This window comes from Ammodytes marinus, assembly GCF_949987685.1.
Source record: "Ammodytes marinus genome assembly, chromosome: 2".
NCBI lineage: Eukaryota > Metazoa > Chordata > Actinopteri > Uranoscopiformes > Ammodytidae > Ammodytes > Ammodytes marinus.
This window is the reverse complement of record NC_137231.1, coordinates 3,506,277-3,527,625: the sequence shown is the minus strand read 5'-3', so window position 1 is coordinate 3,527,625 and position 21,349 is coordinate 3,506,277. Positions and strand designations below refer to the sequence as shown.

General features: G+C 40.1%; 1 protein-coding gene across 1 annotated transcript in view; it reads left to right on the top strand.

Annotated features, from left to right (window-relative positions):
* The window catches only part of LOC307262077 (protein Niban 2-like), a 38,074-nt gene that overhangs the window by 5,951 nt on the left and 10,774 nt on the right, over positions 1-21,349 (top strand). The window contains exons 2-7 of the mRNA XM_080042821.1: positions 6,011-6,141; positions 9,599-9,727; positions 9,830-9,935; positions 11,592-11,759; positions 18,135-18,250; positions 20,905-21,009. Of these exons, the coding sequence (XP_079898947.1) occupies positions 6,011-6,141; positions 9,599-9,727; positions 9,830-9,935; positions 11,592-11,759; positions 18,135-18,250; positions 20,905-21,009 (755 nt within the window). The remainder of the gene's footprint in view (positions 1-6,010; positions 6,142-9,598; positions 9,728-9,829; positions 9,936-11,591; positions 11,760-18,134; positions 18,251-20,904; positions 21,010-21,349) is intronic.

Sequence of the window (21,349 nt, the reverse complement as noted above, 5' to 3'; positions counted from 1 at the left end):
TTTTACTGCTGACAACCAGGTTAACGAGAGTAGCTCAGAGTAACTGATTTTAAAAGACAAAAATAGTATTATTCATTGTATGAACATATAATCAACTCAGAAAGGACAGTTGTGATATTGTTACGTGCTGAGGATTTGTGACCAAATCTTTCAATTTACTGTATTTTACTCTGAGCGCTTACATTTAGTTGACTGAGGACTGTTACAGGAATCAGGTGTGTGTGTGTGTGTGTGTGTGTGTACTTTATTAGGTACACCTGTTCAATTGCTTGTAAAAACAAATGGCAAATCAGCCAATCACATTGCAGCAACTCAATGCATTTAGGCATGTAGATGTGGTCAAGACAACATGCTGAAGTTCAAACCGAGCATCAGAATAGGGAAGAAATGGGATTTAAGTGACTTTGAACGTGGCAATGTTGATGGTGCACGGCAGGATGGATCCATGCTTTCATGTTGTTTATGCCAAATTCTGACCCTACTACTATTACTGTTGCCTTTCTATCATTGCGCACTGGCCTGCCCAGTCTCCTCTGACCTCTGACATCAACAAGGCATTTTCGTCCACGCAACTGCCGCTCACTGGATATTTTCCTTTTTCGGACCATTCTCTGTAAACCCTAGAGATGGTTGTGAATGAAAATCCCAGTAGATCAGTATTTCTGAAATACTCAGACCAGCCCGTCTGGCACCATCAACCATGCCATGTTCAAAGTCACTTAAACCCCTTTCTTCCCCATTATCATGCTCGGTTGGAGCTTCAATAAGTTGTCCTGTTCACGTCTGCATGCATAAATGCATTGAGTTGCTGCCATGTGATTGGCTGATGTGTATATATATATATATGGACAGTGCTGGTGTGTGTGTGTATATATATATATACACACACACACACACACACACACACACACACACACACACACACACACACACACACATATGTATATATATATATATATGTGTGTGTGTGTGTGTATGGACAGTGCAAGAACTTCCGATGGATCTTTGAGTCCTGCATCACATACGGATCAGCAGTGGTGTGGTCCTGAGCTCAGGATAAAGCCTAGAGCAGATCATTAACGGTGGTCTGCTGCCTAACACACCCTCTGAAAACCTTCTCTGGAGAAATGTTCGGCCTTTCCTCCAATGACCACAGTAAACATGTTCAAACTCAATCTGCTTTTGCCCTAGATCCTTGCACAAGCACACAGCCGCTGCTCTCGCTTCAGCTCTGATGGGAACTTTGTGTAAAATTTATGAGTCAGCCTATGGGTCTATCTCAGTGGAATGTTTTTGTTAAGGCACTGTGGAGAAAGGAGGAGGGGGAGTTGTCTTGTGGGTCTATTAAAATATCAGCCTCTTCTCAAGCTCGGCCCTCCGTGATCAAGATGTGTTGAGCTGACGTCAGTGATAAGACCAGCTGACATGTAAACGACATGCAGTGTTGGTTGAATTAGATTAGATTAGCAAAGCAACAACAGAGAAGTCCTCATCATCATTATAGCTGATGGCTGGCCTCAGTCAGCACTCCAGAGGCCTCCCTGGACAATACGTCTAGCTAGTTGGCTGCGGCATCGCTCAAATAACAACAGCAGCTCGTACAGCTCCTTAATATGTTTTAACAACTTCATAGCATAACACGAAAAAAGATTTTTGTGTGGAATGTGAGCCCAACTGTGTCGAGTAGTTTTTCTAGTGCTATCTTGGATGTTACAGTAGTATGCTATGTTCATGAAAGTGCCATCAGCTTGGTGGTGGATGGCTCTGAAAACTACATTACCCATAGGTCAGCGGTGGGATGTTGATTTACTCAAGAACTGTAATGAAGTGAAAGTCGGTGGTACTGCAACTCTATTCTACTGTCCATTTCATGCTACTATGTACTGCTGCTATACTACACTACAATTGAGAGGGAAATATAATACTATTCATACATAGTTGCTAAATACAACACATTAAAACCAGTGGTTGCCAACCATTTGGATCGTGAACCCTTATATAAAACAGTCTGACATGTGCAACCTTTCAGGAGTTGTTAACAATTCCACCATTGAGACATTCAGATACTAAATAGGTTTTCTGTGACCCTCAAAAAATATATCAGATAGTTTCATATAAAGAAGTCCGGAGATGTGAAATACTCCATTCATTCTAAAGCACTTGTTCCTATATCACTGAAGTTGATCAGCTGTAGTCATGTGACTTCTGTATGAAGGAAGGGGAAAATGTAGAAAAGTTTCATTCTATTGCAGTTTGTTGATTGTCTGTTCCTTACAAAAATGTTAGTGTCATTTTTTGTAGTGTTTAACCTAAGATGCGTTGCATTGAGTCTGCAGGACAATTGGTTTTCACGTTAAGGTAACTGTTGCATATAGCCTTAACAGTAGGCTTAATACCCTTAAGTCCATTACTTTTGCATTCTAGAAAATAAAGGTAAACAATGATGTGACAGACTCCAAAGGGCTAATACAATGGCCCATTCCAAAATGTAAGAAAGGATTAGAGACCCAGGCAGATATATAAGGTAGATTACCCTTGTCGGATGTGTTTCCAATCATTGTAACGCTGTGTTTATGCCAGGCCCAGCAGTTGATATTCAAACGAACAGTACGTACTGATTTGTATGTCTTAGTAGGTGATTGTAGTAGGCAGTCTTATTCATTTGTCTTTATTATTTACTTAAGGTGGTGAGTAGTGATACTGCTGTAAGCATAATCATAGATCTTGTGGAGACTTTGTTGTACGGAGGATAAGTGATAAAACTGTCCATGCTTCGGATCTGGTAAAACCTCCACCTTTTTAGCTTTAGGAGTCCTTCTCTTCTTATCGCTCTATTTCCTTGTGTTTTTTTTACATATAAAGAGTTCTCAATGGGTTGTTTGTGAGTAAATGTCTGTATGAAAGAACCCATGTCCGTATTTGAATAGGGCTTAAGACAAGCATGGCCAGATCTATAACTAGCCCTTGACTAAATGGTCGATAAAGACACCCTCAAACAATGAGGAACGTCAGGCTTTCACACACTCCACTTTTCCCAGGCTTGGTAAACTGGCCCTACCAGGGCTGCCTGGTAAGAAATAACTTGAGTCTCCTGCACATCCTCATTTTGTTGTTAACAGCCACTTTGGTTGGAGCTTCTCTGTTTTGACCATGACATCTGTCTAATCGGGGATTCTCTCTATCAGGAAGTGGATGAGGTCAGTGGAAATATTGAAAAGTGTTGCTGACTTGTTAGATTTGTACAAGGACTGATGAATAAGGATGACCAAGGATGACCAATTTATATCTCCTGCTGTCTTCAGTTGTGTCAAATGAATGAGGTCTTTTGATTGCCCTCAGCTGGCTTGATGCGGTCTGGTTATCATCATGTGATCACAATGGAGGGGCTTCACCAAAGGAAACATGTCAACCGTGGCTTTCAATGGAGCCACTTTAGAACAGCTTGCTGTCAGTCTTTCCAGATGGATGGAACTGAACTCCAGAGCTCTGCGCATGAGCTTTTAAAAGGCTGTGCTTCTTGTCACAAATATTAGTACTGCTGGTATACATACGAGTGTTAAGTTAAACAGCATGTCAGACAGTCTGGTCAGGGCTGAAAGCGTTTTTTTTCAACGGAAGATGCTAAAGGTCCACATGTTAACTCCTACAAGTAATGTTGTTATAGCAATTCCTAAAATCAGGAGATGGAAGCGTGTGTGTGTGGTTCACAACTCTCCCTCAAGATTTCTCATGTGTAGTCATAACCACACAGGGCTTAGTGCTGTGTGTGACTAAGATGTGTGTCAGCATGCAGATTGCATTGTAACTGTCTAATGTTGGTTCTAAAATGAGTCAGTCCTGGCACTGTTGTCTGGCTCACCCACCTATGAAACCTGTAGTCAAAGTCAAAAAAAATTCTATAGCACATTTAAGAACAACATCAGTTGACCAAAGTGCTGTACAAGATACAATACAAAATAACATATAAGATACATGAAAAAAAAGTTAGGAGTGTCAAAGTCTCAACTTGTGTTAAAGGCCAATGCAACAAAAGTGAGTCATCAGCAACGTATTAAACTGTTCAACTTTACAGGGATCCAGGTTCTATTCATTCACCCACAGTCGTGCCTTATCCCATCCCATCCAAAAAGGAGGAACATGAACGTGCACTAATGTTTAAGAGATACTGTTTACTCCTACGATCACTGATGGGATGAAATATACCATTTACAAAACGGAACATTCTCTGGAGTTGTTCTTGTTATCTATTCAGATTTTGGACTGGTTGAAATGTGTCTTTATCCTGATACGGTTCAGTATGTGTCACAATGTGGCTGTGTTCCACGGCGTAATGAGCAATACAGATTTGACATATGTTACATACTAAAGGATGACATTAAGAGTGTTCTCGGATTAGAATTTCCAATTCTAGACTGTATTTTTAGACAAGGTTCTTGTACAGCTGCTTTTGTTTAGGCCGCATTCATAATGCAAAGACCCTTTGTTCCTCGGGTTAGATCAATCACAGGAAAAACAACAGTCTACAAACATTCTCACAGGACTTTCTCTTGCAATCTTCTTTATTCCAAATGTTACGTTACATTATATTACATTACTTTTTATTTAGCTGACGCTTCTATCCAAAGCGACTTCCATTAAGTGCATTCAACCATGAAGGTATAAACTCAGAACAACAAGAATCCCGCAAGTACTATAGCTTCAAATAAACCAAACTACAAGGTGCCACATGTAAGTGCTACATGGAGATGTAATAAGCGCAGTGTTTTTTTTTTGTTTTTTTGTTTTTTTTTAACGTTCAAACTTCTTATTTTTCAGGGGGTCACTCACATTCCCTCGATACTTGTTTCCCAAAGATCCAGTTAGATACAAATTCCTGCAGCAGCTAAGTTACAATCAATCACACTGGAGAACATTCTAAAGTTTCTAAACTATCTCTAAAAACAGCATGAATCCAAGAATTTCTTATCTCAACAACATAACACAGCATATCATTTGTGAGCTTTATTTTTCCTCAGGATTCAGCATTGTTAAGGAACCAGTTGTTGATTAAACCAAATGACATTCTCTGGTGCATTCCCCTATTCATATCTAGAATCATGATGGTGTGTGGCTACCTCCCTAATGCCTTTCCCAGAAATATTAATAATGTACTTACTGAGTCTACCCAAATGCAAAAAAAAAAACGAATATGATAACTACAATGCCCTGCTGCAGATGAAACTGTTCGACATGTTTCCCAACAAGGCCAGATGGAATATAATTTTACCAATAACTATACCTTTTTATTTTTTCATTTTCCCCAAAATTATTTATTTTCACTAAAAATTGTGCAATGTTCTTTGACTCGACTCACTTTTTTGGAGCGTTAAGCCCAAATATTATTATTATTACTATTATTATTATTATTATTATTATTATTATTATTATTATTATTATTATTATTATTATTATTATTATTATTATTATTATTATTATTATTTCTGCATGGTTCAGTCACATTTTAAGATATATTTTGAAAGTAACTAAAGATGAGTGTATACGGAGAGTAACAGTGTCTGGCCAAGATTTGTTCTGTAAAACTGACGGTGATGATCTACAGATCTGGTCTGATGACTATGGATCTGTGACCTGGTTAAATAAAACTGTTAAAAGAAGAGGGAAGTAAATTATTGAAAAACTGGAACACAAAAGTGCCAATCGGAAGAGTGTTCACATCATATAGTATGCTTAACAACTTCAGACTTTGAACTTTAACATCCAACTTTATAACCAATTCTTTTAAGAATCACATTGATAAAACCCTGATTTAAAATGTCTAATGTATAGCCTATTTTCACAGTTAGACACACAATTTGAAAACACACAGTGAGCAAAATATTCCCATAGCACATGCGTTCTACATTCATAGTGTAAATATGAGAAATACCTAAAACCACAATATAGGGCCGTTTTCTGAACAGTGCAACTACTGTGCTAACTCTGTGTGTGTGTGTGTGTGTGTGTGTTGCAGCTCGGACTGGGGAGACGATGGGGAAGTTTGGCCATCTGTATGAGCAGCAGTATGCGGTGGCTCTCTTTAACAAAGTGCGCTTTGACGTAGAGGGAGGAGCCGGACCGCAGCCGCAGCTACTGCACCGCAAGGTAAAACATCCTCCTCCACCTATACTGAGCACAGATTCCATATTAGGCATATTTACTCAATATTAAAACCTTTTTAAACAAACTGCTAAAATGTATTTTTTTAAATGTACAACTGAAAACAGTATATAGACCAAGTTTAGCCAGGAAAATTAATATTAAAATATATATATACAAGTCAGGCAATATCGTGATTATTATTTTACCCTAGAAATCAATGTTTTGACAAGTATTTTATATTTCCTAAGATTTTTCCCTTGAAGCAGACATGGGCTTTCATACGAAAGTTAAGACAATTTTACTGCGTACATTTTACCTCCAGTGACGAAAGACTTTCTTGGCTGTGGCAAGAAGTGCACCATGCATGAAAAACTCTGTTGTCACTGCATGAACATAACTGCTGAATAGCTGAAATATAATCAAGATTACTGTTACAATATTGTTCATTTATTCTATGATCGGAAAGATTAAAAGTTTTTAAATCTTGTGTATTTTACATTTTGTTATAAAAAGTGCTTATACAGCTCTTTATCTTTACACATTTAACACCTGAGAAGAATAGCTTCTATTGTAAGGGGAAAAAACACGTCAATACTTCTCAAAGTAAAGTAGCAAATGCTATTCACTCCAAACTCCGTCATAGATCTGTCCTGGCACTACTATCGAAAAAATGAAAGTGAAACCCAGCCCTAATGCAGTACTAACACTGTGTCCCACCGTGCAGATGAAAATGTGTGTGTGTGCAGAAGTGTTGTATAAGATACATTGAAATGTGTTGTTAAGGGCAGAGATCATACTGTGTACTGAATGTGAAGCCCACTGAGGCAAATGTCTATCCCTGCGTTCCAAATCACATACTGTTTCTTTTTACTACACACTACATATTAAAGTACAGAAGAGTTTAAGGGGCCACAGGAGAGAAACAAAATCAGATAAGGAAGATGTTTTTTTCATTATGTCGAGAAATAAATACGAATACTACAAAATCCTTTTGGTTAGTGTTAGTGGGGCAATTATGTATTTTCAGCATACTACAATTGACGTGCATGTATTTGGACATCCTAAATCTTTTTCTGGCATACTAAATAGTATGGAAGTAGCAGGGCTGCCTTTACCTGCCACTAGGCCCTGGGGCTGAGAGGTTTCGTAGGCCCCCCCGGGCGGCGGTCTTACAATACAGATGTGTTAAAGCCATGTTTGTCTACACCACAATATCTCTATTGATGAAATACAAAATCACTTAAAGGCCTACTTCACCGGTTTGAACATGAAGGTGTATTGAATTCTGAGATCCTATGTAGTATAAATGTGCGAAAAAAATTGAAATCGGTTCATCCTAGCCTGAGAAAAGGCAGAAAGAGTGTTTTTTTAACCCTATATTTCTCTTTCTCGTGACATCACAGAAAGAGAAATATAGGGTTAAAAAAAACATACTTTGTAAATATTACTGTGATGTCACAGTAAAAGACATCACAGTAATATTTACAAAGTAAGTTTTTTTTTTTTAACCCTATATTTCTCTTTCTGTGATGTCACGAGAAAGAGAAGTATAGGGTTAAAAAAAACACTCTTTCTGCCTTTTCTCAGGCTAGGATGAACCGATTTCAATTTTTTTCGCACATTTATACTACATAGGATCTCAGAATTCAATACACCTTCATATTCAAACCGGTGAAGTAGGCCTTTAAGGTAACATGTAAATAACCCCCTCCTGGTCTAATGACTTTTAATAACCAAACACACAAGTTATTGAGGAGACAGCGGTGGGGTCCCAGGACCTTTTAGGGGGGTCCGGGGGCATGCCCCCCCGGAAGAAAAATTTGAACCTTTTTAAAGTAAAATGCATCAATCTGGTGCACTTTGAGAAGAAAACTAAGGCTAAATCAACTGTGTCCTATGTGAGCTATTTTCTGGAATAATTTGGAGACACAGAAATACCAAAAAGCAGAAACAAAAATACAAAGGTTTAAAAAACCCAGTCATTCAGCATTCCAATTTTTTTTAAATAATCCCTTATCCCAAAGCTACGTCTCTCTTTGAATTCTTCGTTTTGCTTTTAATGGCTCAACTCAATATAGGCCCTTAATCTGCGTTGCCCCGAACAATGTTATTTAAACAAAAATAACAAAAATTTACTGGTGAATGATAGGCCCCTTGATCTTCATAGGCCAAAAAATAATGTGATTTTTTTTCCCTTTTTCTTTACTGGTTCATGATAGGCCCCTGTTCTCCGTACGCCCGCCCCCCTACGAAGATTAGGGGCCTATCATGAGCCAGTCAATAATTTATTGTTTTAAATGACAATATTCGGGGCCTTCTTAGATCAGGGGCCTATATTGAGACAGAAAAAAAAAAAAAAAAATTTTTTTTTTTTTTTTTTTTGAGAGGCCCCTAATCTTCGTAGGCCCTGGGGCTTCAACCCAGGTAAGCCCGTGCATAAAGGCGGCCCTGGGAAGTAGGGGAGAACGGGGTAAGTAGGCACAGTTTTTACTCTAGTGAGAATTGCTCATCACCTAAACATCTTTCAATAGTCATTCCTACATTAAATTGAAGCTTAAGGTGTTGGCTTGAAATGTTTACCCCTCACTTTTTCTATCTTATTGTAATAAAGAAGAAATTATTAATCAAAGACACCCTTACACATTGTGACAACCAACCCCATCAAGGGGTTGGTTGTCACACACTATGGGATTGTTTGTCACAACATTATCTTAATGGGAATAATCTTAAAAAGAAGGCAAGAAAGCAGAACTAAATTTGAAATTTTAATTGCATTGTCAAGTTGACAAATAGGCCTACATAACTTTCTTTGGGATGCACTGGGTTGTTTTGATTATGTTGCCCTTTTTTCTTTTGCATGTTAGCTGCCTTTTCCTGCTCTATTCTTTCCTTCTCTGGGGTGTCAGTCAGGATACAGCTTGACAATTTCTTTCGTTAATGGGTTCCTTTTCTGGCTGTAGCCTTTGGATAACATGTAACAGCCAACCCCCCCAAAAAATGTGACGACCAACCCCAACTTGAATTTCTTGCTAGCATCAAGGCCAACAACCATCTGACAACTAATTAGCTTGCTAACCACAATATAAACTATAGTTTACCCTTCACACCTTTTATGGGTAACAAGTGTTTTGTTATAAACCCATTGTGTAAAAGCCTAGAAGAAAAATACTGAGGAGCTAAATATTTTCAATTTGACATGAAAAACACAAACGGTCCTCTCACCTCAAATTCAGCAGTCTAACTCCAAGGAAGACTATGCAGGTGACCTCTGATCCCATTTCTGGATATTTACATACCAAAATTTCACAGACAGCGCCTGGTTCCGAGATATAACGATTGTGACAACCAACCCGTGTGACATATAACCCCATTCTCCCCTATGGGGATTGGAACGCAGGGTAGGAGTGATATTGGGCTATACAAATAAAACTGATTTTCTATTATTTGTTGTTGCTCCCAGGTTCCTCTGGAGAACAAGTCCATCTTCTCAGGGTCACTCTTTCAGTACCTGGAGGAGAACAAGAAATGGAGGAACCGCTTCATCTTCGTTCCAGACTCCTACAATATCAACTTCTACACCAACAAAGCGGTGAGGGGGGAAAACTGACTGCACAGCCTGCTGTAGTGTAGATGCTGGTTTGGTTTAGCTGACATGCTAATTATTTTCTGCTATGCCTTTCTTAATCTCCAGTCCCACGACAGACGCCTCAATCCCAAAGGAACAATCAACTGTGCTGGCTACAAAGTGCTGACGTCCATGGAGGAATACCTGGATCTCATCAGCAACTGCCTGCCTGGTGAGGAAAATGATAGGATGTCTGTTAAGCTGGGCTGTGTTCGAAAAACCCTACTAACGTCCTCCCTCCTACATACTCAACATGTATATACTACATACTGTCTACTTAACGATCGATTGTGTATGCGAGGTTCATCGGACTGTTTACACTGAAGTATACAGAAGCAATAAAGAATAAAAAAAATAAAACTTCTGTGCCGTTTAAAAAGACGCAATGCATTGTGGGGCGGTTGAGTAGGAGAAGCTTCCTATCGATCCATACACAAAATCTTACCGGAAGTTAGTACTCACCCGGGCATTGCTCGCCTACACAAACTCGCATACACAACCGTCAAACACTCAAATTGATGTCAAAACGAGTAGGATGAGTAGTATGGCTTTTCGAACACAGCTCTGGAGTCAGCTATTCTGGAGAATGCTTGGGGGCGAAATCACTTTTTTAAAGAGAAATCAGTGAATATATCTCATCTCACCATCTGCTAATAAAACTAGTGTTGGAGCCTAGGCTCTGTAAACAAAGGATATGTTAACAAAGGGGCCCACCCTAGTTAGTAGCAACGTGTCTGTTTACAGAGCCTAGGCTGTGTATTAACACCAGATTTTTACGGACAGGTGGCAGATCATGAGGAGATTTCTATTGATTTTGACACAAGGTGATTTTGACAACAATCAATGAAGTTTATACCACATCAACTTCATTTCTGTGGAATGGCAGTGTAGTCCTGCTCAGTTTGGATGTGCATTTGTGTACTATACTCTATAGATGTTTGAGTTTGGGAGTTTAGGGTGAAGTGAAACAATGGATGTAGCATAATAAATGGAAAGAGGAAAAAAAAAAGCTAGTGTTTTTAGGGCAGAGAGGCCCATACTAAGGCTGCTGCTGCTCCCTTAAATGTGATATTTTATCCTTCAAAACATGAGAGCAAACCAGTTGTGTCTGAACCTGCCCGCGGCTGCTCAGAACAGCCTTGATTTAACCACCGCTATAAAGTAACTTAGGTATCAAATGGATCCTTATGAGTGGTTGTCAAACTGTGAGTTATGTTGTTATGAATGTTGTCATGTAATAGTTTGGAATGGTGCCGCTTTACTACCAGTATTCAACCTTATTTCTTTCATAATCTTTGTCCTTTACTTTGGTGAAGTCTACGTTGAGTATTACATTCAGATTATTAATATAAGGGTCTTTGCTTTTTTTTAAAGAATGACAGGTTACTGACTTGACTGCTATGCTATTCACAATAATATTTTCTTAAGCATGATGAATGCTTTACTTTACCACACGCATTAGTAAGATGGGACCTGCTGCAGACTACATAAACCGCTACAAGAGCATGTACATTCTATGTTCAGTATGAGAACAATAACATGCCGTTTAGTTCATACTAAATTGTGTGTGTGTGTGTGTGTGTGTGTGTGTGTGTGTGTGTGTGTGTGTGTGTGTGTGTGTGTGTGTGTGTGTGTGTGTGTGTGTGTGTGTGTGTGTGTGTGTGTGTGTGTGTGTGTGTGTGTGTGTGTGTGTGTGTGTGTGTGTGTGTGTGTGTGTGTGTGTGTGTGTGTGTGTGTGTGTGTGTGTGTGTGTGTGTGTGTGTGTGTGTGTGTGTGTGTGTGTGTGTGTGTGTGTGTGTGTGTGTGCGCGCTTCTTCCTTCCTTCCAGATGTTAAAGCCAAGGTTGGAAGTGCACCCTTCCTAAAGTGTGCCACCCAGTTCCCTCTGATCCTGTGGCACCCGTACGCCCGACACTACTACTTCTGTGTGGTGACGGAGAAGGAGCAGCACAAGTGGCACGCTGTCCTCCAGGACTGTGTCCGACACACCAACGATGGTGAGTCCTGCAACACACACACACAAACGCACACCCACGAACACACACGCACCCATACACATTTCTATAAACTCACTGATGAATGACTAATCACCATGATCTTACTATGAAGACTTTTCTATGACTAGTGTATTGGCAGTCCTAAAGTATTTGAATTGATAACTATATTAATGCTGATGTCGTGTCACTGTTTAAATGAGAAAGCATACACTGCTTCAAGGCAACACACTGCAGGCAATAACAGTGTTTTTTTCAAGCATTGCTTAATTTCTACATTTGTGTGTGTTTTTGATTCCAAAACATGTCTGTTCTGTTATACAAGTATAAATATAAGGTCCATAATGTACATTTAGGTGTTTATTTGACTAAAACTTGTCTGTGTGTGTCTGTATATTTCTCCTATTCAACCATGTTTAATGGCCCATTACCTCAACATTAGTTTTTTTTTCAATACTCTGAACCAAAAATCTCAACTTCTGAAGCTATCAACTGCGTATTTTTTCATTTTGTAAAACGATACAAAAAGAGTTCCCTCGATGTAGCAAGTCTCTTCTCGTCTTAAATGTTCTGACCCAGGATCAGTTTGCTTTCATTCAGTGCATCATCTCCTGATAGATTGCCAACCAGTTCAATTCCAGCTCTTAATGGAGCCCTTAAGCAACCATATATGTTGGGAAACATTCCTAAAAGTAACATTTTGGATCATGCTTTTCTTGGCATTCAGGATTTTGAATCAGAACCTATGAACCTATGTATTGGTAAAACATGGGTAGAGAAAGTAGAATACCATCTGTATTCATCCTGCATAGCTGGAGCCCACTGTATGTGCTTGATGGCCATGCATCCTGCATTCCTTTAGAGCGTTGGTTGCTATTAAGCACATGAGCAGTTGAGGCAGTATATCAGGCTGGTCAGTAAGGTCGGCAGCAGGCTCTAAAAAAACACAACAAACTGGAAAGGTTTGTTCAACCCTGCTGCTTTTACAGTGATCTACAATTTAAAAAAAGAAGTATACTGTATATTCGAGTATGAACCGGGCTTTGATTCAGTCCTTACCAGACTCACAGTTGAGATAATGTTGGATTATGATGCGAGTTGGGCTATGTTAGTAACCGCAAAAATCAATTACAGCAATATTAACACGCTAACTGTGGAGCACGGTAGGCTACCGCCAACCCCCTCACGTGACCTCACCTTGCCTCCTGTTTAGACAGAAACACATGGAAACTTCACTGGTACCTAAACCGAGGTCAACTACACTGGGTTTGGTTTGTTGGGAGTATATTGACCTTTTAGGCAAATTTAAAAAGGAGGAAGCAGCTCATGATTTACATTAAGCCATTTGTAAACATTCTGTGCCAGAAAGATCCATGTAAAACAAGTAAACGCATCACCACAAGGCGAATTCCTTCACTGTGACAGCCATAGATGTTAGGTCTGACATAATACTTTAGTTGACCACAAGTCACCTACGGTTGAAGAGTAAATATAGTTTTTCCATTCATGTGGTTTAGGTTGATTTCATAGTCTTCTCTCAGGTGTGTGTGTGTCTGGCTGGCTGGCTGGCTGGCTGCTACAATCAGAGGTCAATGTGAAACTGGCTGAGAGTAAACGCATGATGACATCATGCCATGACATATTTACCAGGTTGCCATGGTGCTGAGCTCAGATGAAGATTAATAGTGCTAGAGGTAGCCAGGAGGAAGTGTCTATCTATTCTAACAGGAGCTTTATTCAAACCGCTGTTTGCTTTAACAAAGAGGGTTCATTACCTTACAGCTGCTAGTACACACCTGCACTTACATTCTCAGACACAGTTTGTATGTACTGTACGGGGGAACGGACAAATAGTTGTTTGGGAGCCGGACTGTATTTGTGTGGGGGTGTGTGTGTGTGTGTTAATACATTAGCTCTTAGTGAAGATTAACAGGTACTCTTCTCAGGAATATGACCTCACGACCTGCTGATCTGTATGTACTGTGTGTGTGTGCGCTGAAAAATAAATCCATTGTCAATACACAGCCTAGGCTCTGTTAACTGGTATGTAAACAAAGGTGGGGGGCACCATAGTTAGCATCATACCAGTTTACAGAGCCTATACTGTGTTTTTTTGTGCACAAACAGTACACCTACCTCTAACAAACCCCCTTTTTGGACGGATGACACGCAGTGGGCTGGCAGGCAAGGAGATTCAAATGGGCAAGGGGGGGGGGGGGGGGGGGGGAATCCAGGCAGGCAGGCAGGCAGGCAGGCAGGCAGGGAAATCTTACCCTGCGTTCCAAATCACATACTTTTTCTTTTTACTACACTACATACTAAAGTACAGAAGAGTTTAAGGGCCACAGGAGGGGGAACAATTAGATAAGGAATTTTTTTTATCATTATGTCGAGAAATGTCAAGAATAAAGACGAATACTCCAAAATGCCATTGGAGTTAGTGGGGCATTTATGTATTTTCAGCATACTACAATTGACGTGCATGTATTGGGACATCCTAAATCTTTTTTTTGGTATACTAAATAGTAGGGAAGTATGGGGATTTGAACGCAGGGACAGAGTCTTAACATCACCTCCTCCGAACAGGTTAGCCGTGCAGCCTAAGTTACCATGGTGATCTAGCCAGGTAAGAAGAGAGACACCTATTTATGACACTGAAAACTCTTTACTTTAGACTCAACAGACCTCACTAACCCAAGCCTGCTTCCTTCTTCTCACTGAAAATGGATGAATTGGATGGTATTGAGTCACCGTCACTCTTTCACAAAAGGCTTTGTCAACTTGAAACCACACTTGGTATTTTTTTACGTCATGAATCACACTGTCGTTTTACACCAAGCGTATAGTAGTACAGCTTTGACTCAGAGCTGTGTTAAACAGTAACGTGTATCTGTTGGCAGGGACTGAGCGAGGCTTAACAAGAGCACATTGTTTCAACTGCACTGGAAGCATGCTCTCTGTTCGTATTTAATCGCTTTAGATTCCATTAGTCTGTCTAGCTCTGACAGTTAGTCCTTGTTATTTCAATGTGCTTCTCTACAGCTCTCTTCAATACAATCATGTGATGTTTGAAATATTGTACTTTTTTCAGTCATAAAATAATGAATGACTATGAAATCCACAAAATCGAAAAAAACAAATGTGTGAGGTTGTAGTAAAGTGATGTTGCACGTTCAGAACATTCGTCAGTAGATTTGTATTGGCCGTTTGGTATGTCAGCAGTGCAGATTAGAAGTGGTTGAGGCTGTGAGAAAGAGAAGAGAGTCCTGGCAATGGAAAGCAATAGTATGCTGCAGGCCTGAACCATGACACAGGGCCAGCTGTATGGCATATGGGCGGGCTGAGTGACTCCATATGTTCTGTGTATGTCACACACATGGCAACACAAACCTGCACAGAACTTCCTAACATCCCTGGGTGGAAGTCATTTCAAGTCTCTGATGTGTTGCACAATGTGACCACAGTCATGTCAGCCCGGGGTCAACACGTCATTCTTCTTGGTTCAACACAGGGATTTCTGTCAGTGTGTATTGGTGTAATGCAGGGCCGGGTCAGGCTTATACATGCACACCGTGTGGCAAACATGTAGATTTGTAATGTGTCCCTATCTTGGTCTTGGATATTTGTTTTCTTTATGTTTTGAAGGGAGGCTACTACTTTGGTTGTCAGCGATTCTAGAGAATGCTGTCAAAATCACTTTGTCAAAATAAGTGAATATTTCCTCATGATTCACTACCAGTTTGACTGTGTGCTGAATAAAAAATCCAGTGTTGATACTATAGACTGTAAATGTTAATACACAGCCTAGGCTCTGTAAACCGTACTTACTTCAGATGTATTTTTTCAGTACACACACAGTACGTATGTTAGCGGATCGTGAGGAGATAGTCACTGATTTTGTCAAATAGATTTTTTTCTACAAGCATTCTCCAGAGTCATTGACTCCATGTTTTGAAGCAGAACCAATTACAGAAATAATTCATTTATTTGGTCTCAACCAAGTCGTGTGAGAAATAGTGCTGCTAAATGCTCCACTATGTCTCACCAGCTATCTCTCACTGTGTTTGTGCCTGTATTGTAGTGTTCAGTGGGATTTCAGAGCTTTTCCACCTAAAACAACTAATGCTGCTGGGAACCAAGTGAAGACACTGAACCTGTAATTCAAGTTACAGGCCGTATAACCAACAGTGATCTGAGAGGTGGTGTAATGGAAAGGGTAATTGAGGTGATTGAGCAATTTTGACAATGTTGACAGAAACCAAATAGAAACGTTCCCTCTTAGAATATGATAATATATATTACAGGTTTGATTAGGGATTTACTGTCTCATTTCTTTTGAGAAGTCCAACTTTACTACCTGAGCTCAGCTTAAAATCCTTTTCCCTTTGTCAAAGTTCTGACTTTTAATTTCTTAAACCTTCTGGCATTTCCACTCAGATTTCATGTACATTTAAAATGCAGCTAGTGGCATCATGATTCTACATTTAAGTTCTGTCTTAAAGGAATAGTTCAACATTTAGATTGTCCATTTCTATATAAAACAATTAGAAAGGTAAAAAGCAAAACAAAGGTCTCTCATCCAGGTTAGCTTAGCTCAAACACTGGTAGTCAATGGGAGCAGGTCAAAAGATACAACTTACAACATCACTAAATGCTCCTGTGTGCTTGTTGGAACTTGTTTTGTTTTTTCAACCTTTGCCCATTTCTAAATCAAAAATGCATGCACAGTTACATGTACTATGTTTTTCTTCATCTCTAAATAGACTACAGTTCTCAGCAGGATTCGGTCAAGTCATTTATAATGGGTGATTAATATTATTATATTATTAGTATGAGCTGCATTGATCAGTAGTTTGGTTAGAGCTTAAGTCACTCTTATAAGGAAGCCTTGGCTAAAACTATAAGGTGTGAGTGATGCCCAGGAGAAGCTATTTTAAGGGTTGCTATGATAGTGGAAGAGGATAGAAATCCTAACTTTGAGTTACCCTGCGTTCTGAATCGCATACTTTCTACTATTTAGTATGGTAGAAAAAAAATGTAGTATGTCCCGACTTGTGGCCAGATTTAGCATGGTTAGAAGTACCCGGATGTCCTACTACATTCGGCCAAGATTTTTAGTGTTGAAAACAGCATCCTATTTGGGCAATTCTGACCCATAATCCAGTGCGAACCTGACGTGACGTCACATCGACGGAGCCTCCATATGAAAATAAAGGGTGATGCGAAGGATATAAAAGCCAGAGGCAAGATCGAGGCGCAATGTTATGATGAAATAAATAAGTAAAAGTATGTCCCAATAGTATGCCTACTGCATCCTAACTAGATTCTTTTTATTGTCGGATGTAGTTAGCCTGGTCCAACCAGACCATCGTACTTCATTTCATTTGTACAGAAGGTCTGGAACTGCTCTATTTGGCAAACGTTCACTCACTTGGAGGCGGATGTCTGTTGAAGTTTAAAACTATTGGATCTGCCCAGTGCCACTCTGGATCAGCCAACCAATCGCATATGGTTTGGTCGTGACGTATGAGCCGGCTTCTGACTGTGCGTTCCAGTTGTACTGGGAACTCGGAAATTTCCGACTTCACTACATATTGTAGTGTATGGATCTACCGTACCTGGCAACGGTAACGTGCTAGAGCCTAATTTGGATAATATTTGGATGAGAAAGGTTTTAGGCGTCCATACGTTCGCGAGCAGATGCACTGGAACACAGACAGGTCGGAACTCGGAACTACCAAGTCGGAAATCTCCGAGTTCCGAGTATAAAGGAACGCAGCATTCAAGTGAAACTGAGAACGATGACGTTGAAGTTGCGCTCCAGCCACTCGCTCTGTTCGCTGATTGGACGGCCGGAGACTGACTGACTACTGAAGGGAAAATTAAATTTGAGGGAAAGTAGGTAGGTGGGCGGAGCCAGGCTAGGATGTAGTATGTAGAATAGAAAAAAGAAAGAGTATGCGATTCGGAACGCAGGGTTAGTTTCAAATCCCCTTTATACCATCTGAGACTAAAGACAAAATAATTAGGACTTCCTGCCTCTGCTACTACTATAAACTGTGGTGAGGCCGCTGCCCCCCCCCCCACACACACACTTCCTGGCTTTGTCATAGGTCTGGCATTCTCACACACTGTCCATATGTTGTTCTGTGTTGGAGCAGAATGTAATGGTCTTAAGATAGACAGCTTTAGGAATGTTTAAAAATCTCAGTTTTTTTTTAGTTACACCGTCTTTCTCACACACCATTTCACCACTACACACACACACACACACACACACACACACACACACACATATTAACACAAATGTTTTTGTGAGGAAGATTCTTCCAAACTGCCCAATGGATTGCATGCTAACAGCTAATCTTGTAATCTCAGGTTTGTCAGAGGAAAATAAAGTCCAAACACCAGCCTTTACTGATGCAGTGCGACTCTACCGCCAAGCTCAAGGGAACTATGGCACCTGGGAGATGATGTGTGGTGTACCAGCACAGGTAAGCATGTGGCCGGCCATAGGAGCATCTAGCACTGTGCTATGCCTTTTTCTTTTCAAGTTTGAATGGCATCATATAGTAGGCCTATCTCATTGATGAAATGTGTAAATGTGGTTATTGATCAGCGCATGTTAAGTCAAGTCAACTTTATTATCAATCTCTGCAATATGTGCCAGACATACAGAGGAATCGAAAATAAGTTTCTCTCCAACCCACGGTGCAATAACTACAAAAGGATATTGCTTTTGTAGTTATCCAAATTGCTCCTGATACGATAGTTAGCCTCTTATTGGTGTATGAATGGAAACGTGGGTGAAGTAGTAGTAGTAGTAGTAGTAGTAGTAGTAGTAGTAGTAGTAGTAGTAGTAGTAGTAGTAGTAGTAGTAGTAGTAGTAGTAGTAGTAGTAGTAGTAGTAGTAGTAGTAGTAGTAGTAGTAGTAGTAGTAGTAGTAGTAGTAGTAGTAGTAGTAGTAGTAGTAGTAGTAGTAGTAGTAGTAGTAGTAGTAGTAGTAGTAGTAGTAGTAGTAGTAGTAGTAGTAGTAGTAGTAGTAGTAGTAGTAGTAGTAGTAGTAGTAGTAGTAGTAGTAAGTTATTGAGACCACCAGCCACTTTGACTGGTGAAAGATGTGTGCTCTGCCGGTTAAACTTGTGTCACCAACATTAATGCCGGGACAAGGCTTTCTACATTAAAAAAAAACCATTATCTATAGAGCGTAGCAGTTAAGTTTCCGTTGATACAAACAGAGCATTTCTGAGGCTGTGGCTTCACACTTCACATTAAAAGCATTTCACTGGAAAAATGTGAGTAGCCTTTTATTTTATAGCATAAACGGGAAGTTAGCGCTGACACAGCCCCGTCAAAGCCCAGCAGCGCTCCAGTCACTTGCAGCATAGCCTATGTTATCACAAGGTCACTTGTGACCCTAAGCTCACACCAAAAGCTTCATGAACGTTAGTGGCATTCATTTTCGGTTACAGTAAACAGATTGTTTACATGCACCGAATGGCACCGAGGGAGCTATCTACTAGGCTACAGGTGTCACAGCCCACTTCTGGCTTGGCATGCGTGCTACAACTATTTCGGCCCTTCTTTCGTGAAACCGTGTGCATGATGAAAGTTTCCAAAACGATTGCGTCCGAACACTTTTGCTTTTGAAAACGTAAAGAAAAACCCTTTACGTTTTTAGCGAGACCAGTGTCATGTAAACGTGGCCTAAGTTTCTCTACTTCTAGCAGCACTGAGCAGGTTTTTCTGGATGCTGTACACCCACAAAAGGCAGCACATTATAGACTAAGTGATGTATGCAGTTAGCCTGGTCCTACCAGACCATCATACTTCATTTCATTTGTACAGAAGGTCTGGAATCGCTCAATTGACAAACATTAACTCACTTGAAGGCGGGTGTCTGCTGAAGTTTAAAACTATTGGATCTGCCCAGTGCCACTCTGGATCTGCCAACCAATCGCATAATGTTTGGTCGTGACGTTATGTTATGCATCGTCTTCTGGGCCACTCCCTCTGTTCGCTGATTGGACCACCAAAAATCTGTCTGTAGAAAACCTAAGAATATACCGCAGACTCAGACTGACTACTGAAGGGAAATGAAAATTGAGCGGAAGTATGAAGGCGGGCGGTGCCAGGCTAGTATGCAGTAGGACAACCTTAACAACTGACGTGCTAATCTGTAACAGCCAAGTATCTATCAACTGATATGAGCTAAGCATTCCAAAATGTGCTCTAGCATTGCCAGCTGAGTAAAGTGACTTTTTTTACAGTGATTCACTTTGGCAGACTGGCTTCTTTTTTAGCAGTGCAGTTTGTACACTGTTCTGCTGTTGATTGAGGAAGTCGGATGTGTTTTTATGAGCGTATCCTCACTTCTTTATCGATCCAACAGGTGTATACTACATTCAGGTTACACTATAGTGAGGCAATAATACATAGAAATATATTTCAAATGTTGTCTTTTCTGGGTGTTATAGTGATAGAGCAGTGTTATCAGGATTAGAAAAACCTGAATGAAATGCAAATTATTTTAGATTTAGTTTATTATTTACACACACAACTATATTATATCATTTCATATTGGTATTGATGTATTTGATTTGACATGACACAGTATCTGTGACCCAATATTGTGTCAATGCAAAGTGTTCTAGTGATGTCACTTTAATTAATTTAGTTCTATTTGGATATAAACACTACAAGTCTGAAAATAAACTCAATCTGTGTCATTTCAAAAGAATGTTTCTGAGGAAGTAGAGGAATAATAAGAACATGGGGAAAAAAAAGATGGCTCTGCTGCATCAATCAATGAATTTTAACTGGCCATTTTGAACTAAACAATAGTGTCCAATGATGAATCCGTGGAATAGACTTTTAATAGAAAAACATGTGAAATATTTTACCCAGAACTTATTTAAAGCCTTCATTGAAAAAATATATTATACCCAGTACATGTTACAAACACCACTGACTGGAACCCCTCTGGATATTTTATCAGAGAGGCAAAATAATTCTCAGTGGTTGTCTGTTAGGACTGAATGTGAAGTGTGCAATGGTGTGTGCGTGCGTGCGTGTGTGTGTGTGTGTGTGTGTGTGTGTGTTGGTTAGAGTATGTTCTTATGAGTTGAGTGTCCTGTTGTCCCTGTAGATCCTGTCTAACCTAGTGATGGAGGGGCTCCTCCCTGAGCTGAGGGAGCTCATCTCCCCTCGACTCAAAGGCAAACTACATGACAGGCAGAGGACCTGGATACTGGTAAGAGACTACTCCATACACTTCCATCAACATTAAAGGTTCAGTAAGTGGAATGGTCAGTTTAGCTAACTTCCTGTCAGTTACTGCAGTTAGCAGTCCCCTCGCTCGTCCCCACGTCACCACATTAATGCACTGCGGTCTTCAAGCAGTGAGTTATCTAGCATCATCTCAGATCCGTAAGTGTGATAAAACATGATTAAAAACCATCAAAACAGACATTGGGAAGGATTTTTACCTGCTCCGCCATTGTAGGCGCATACACATTCACCCATCTGTCGCTCTGCACGTGCACCGGCAGTGAGACGGGTGCCGGTTTGTAGCATTCTCTCTTCTGATTGGT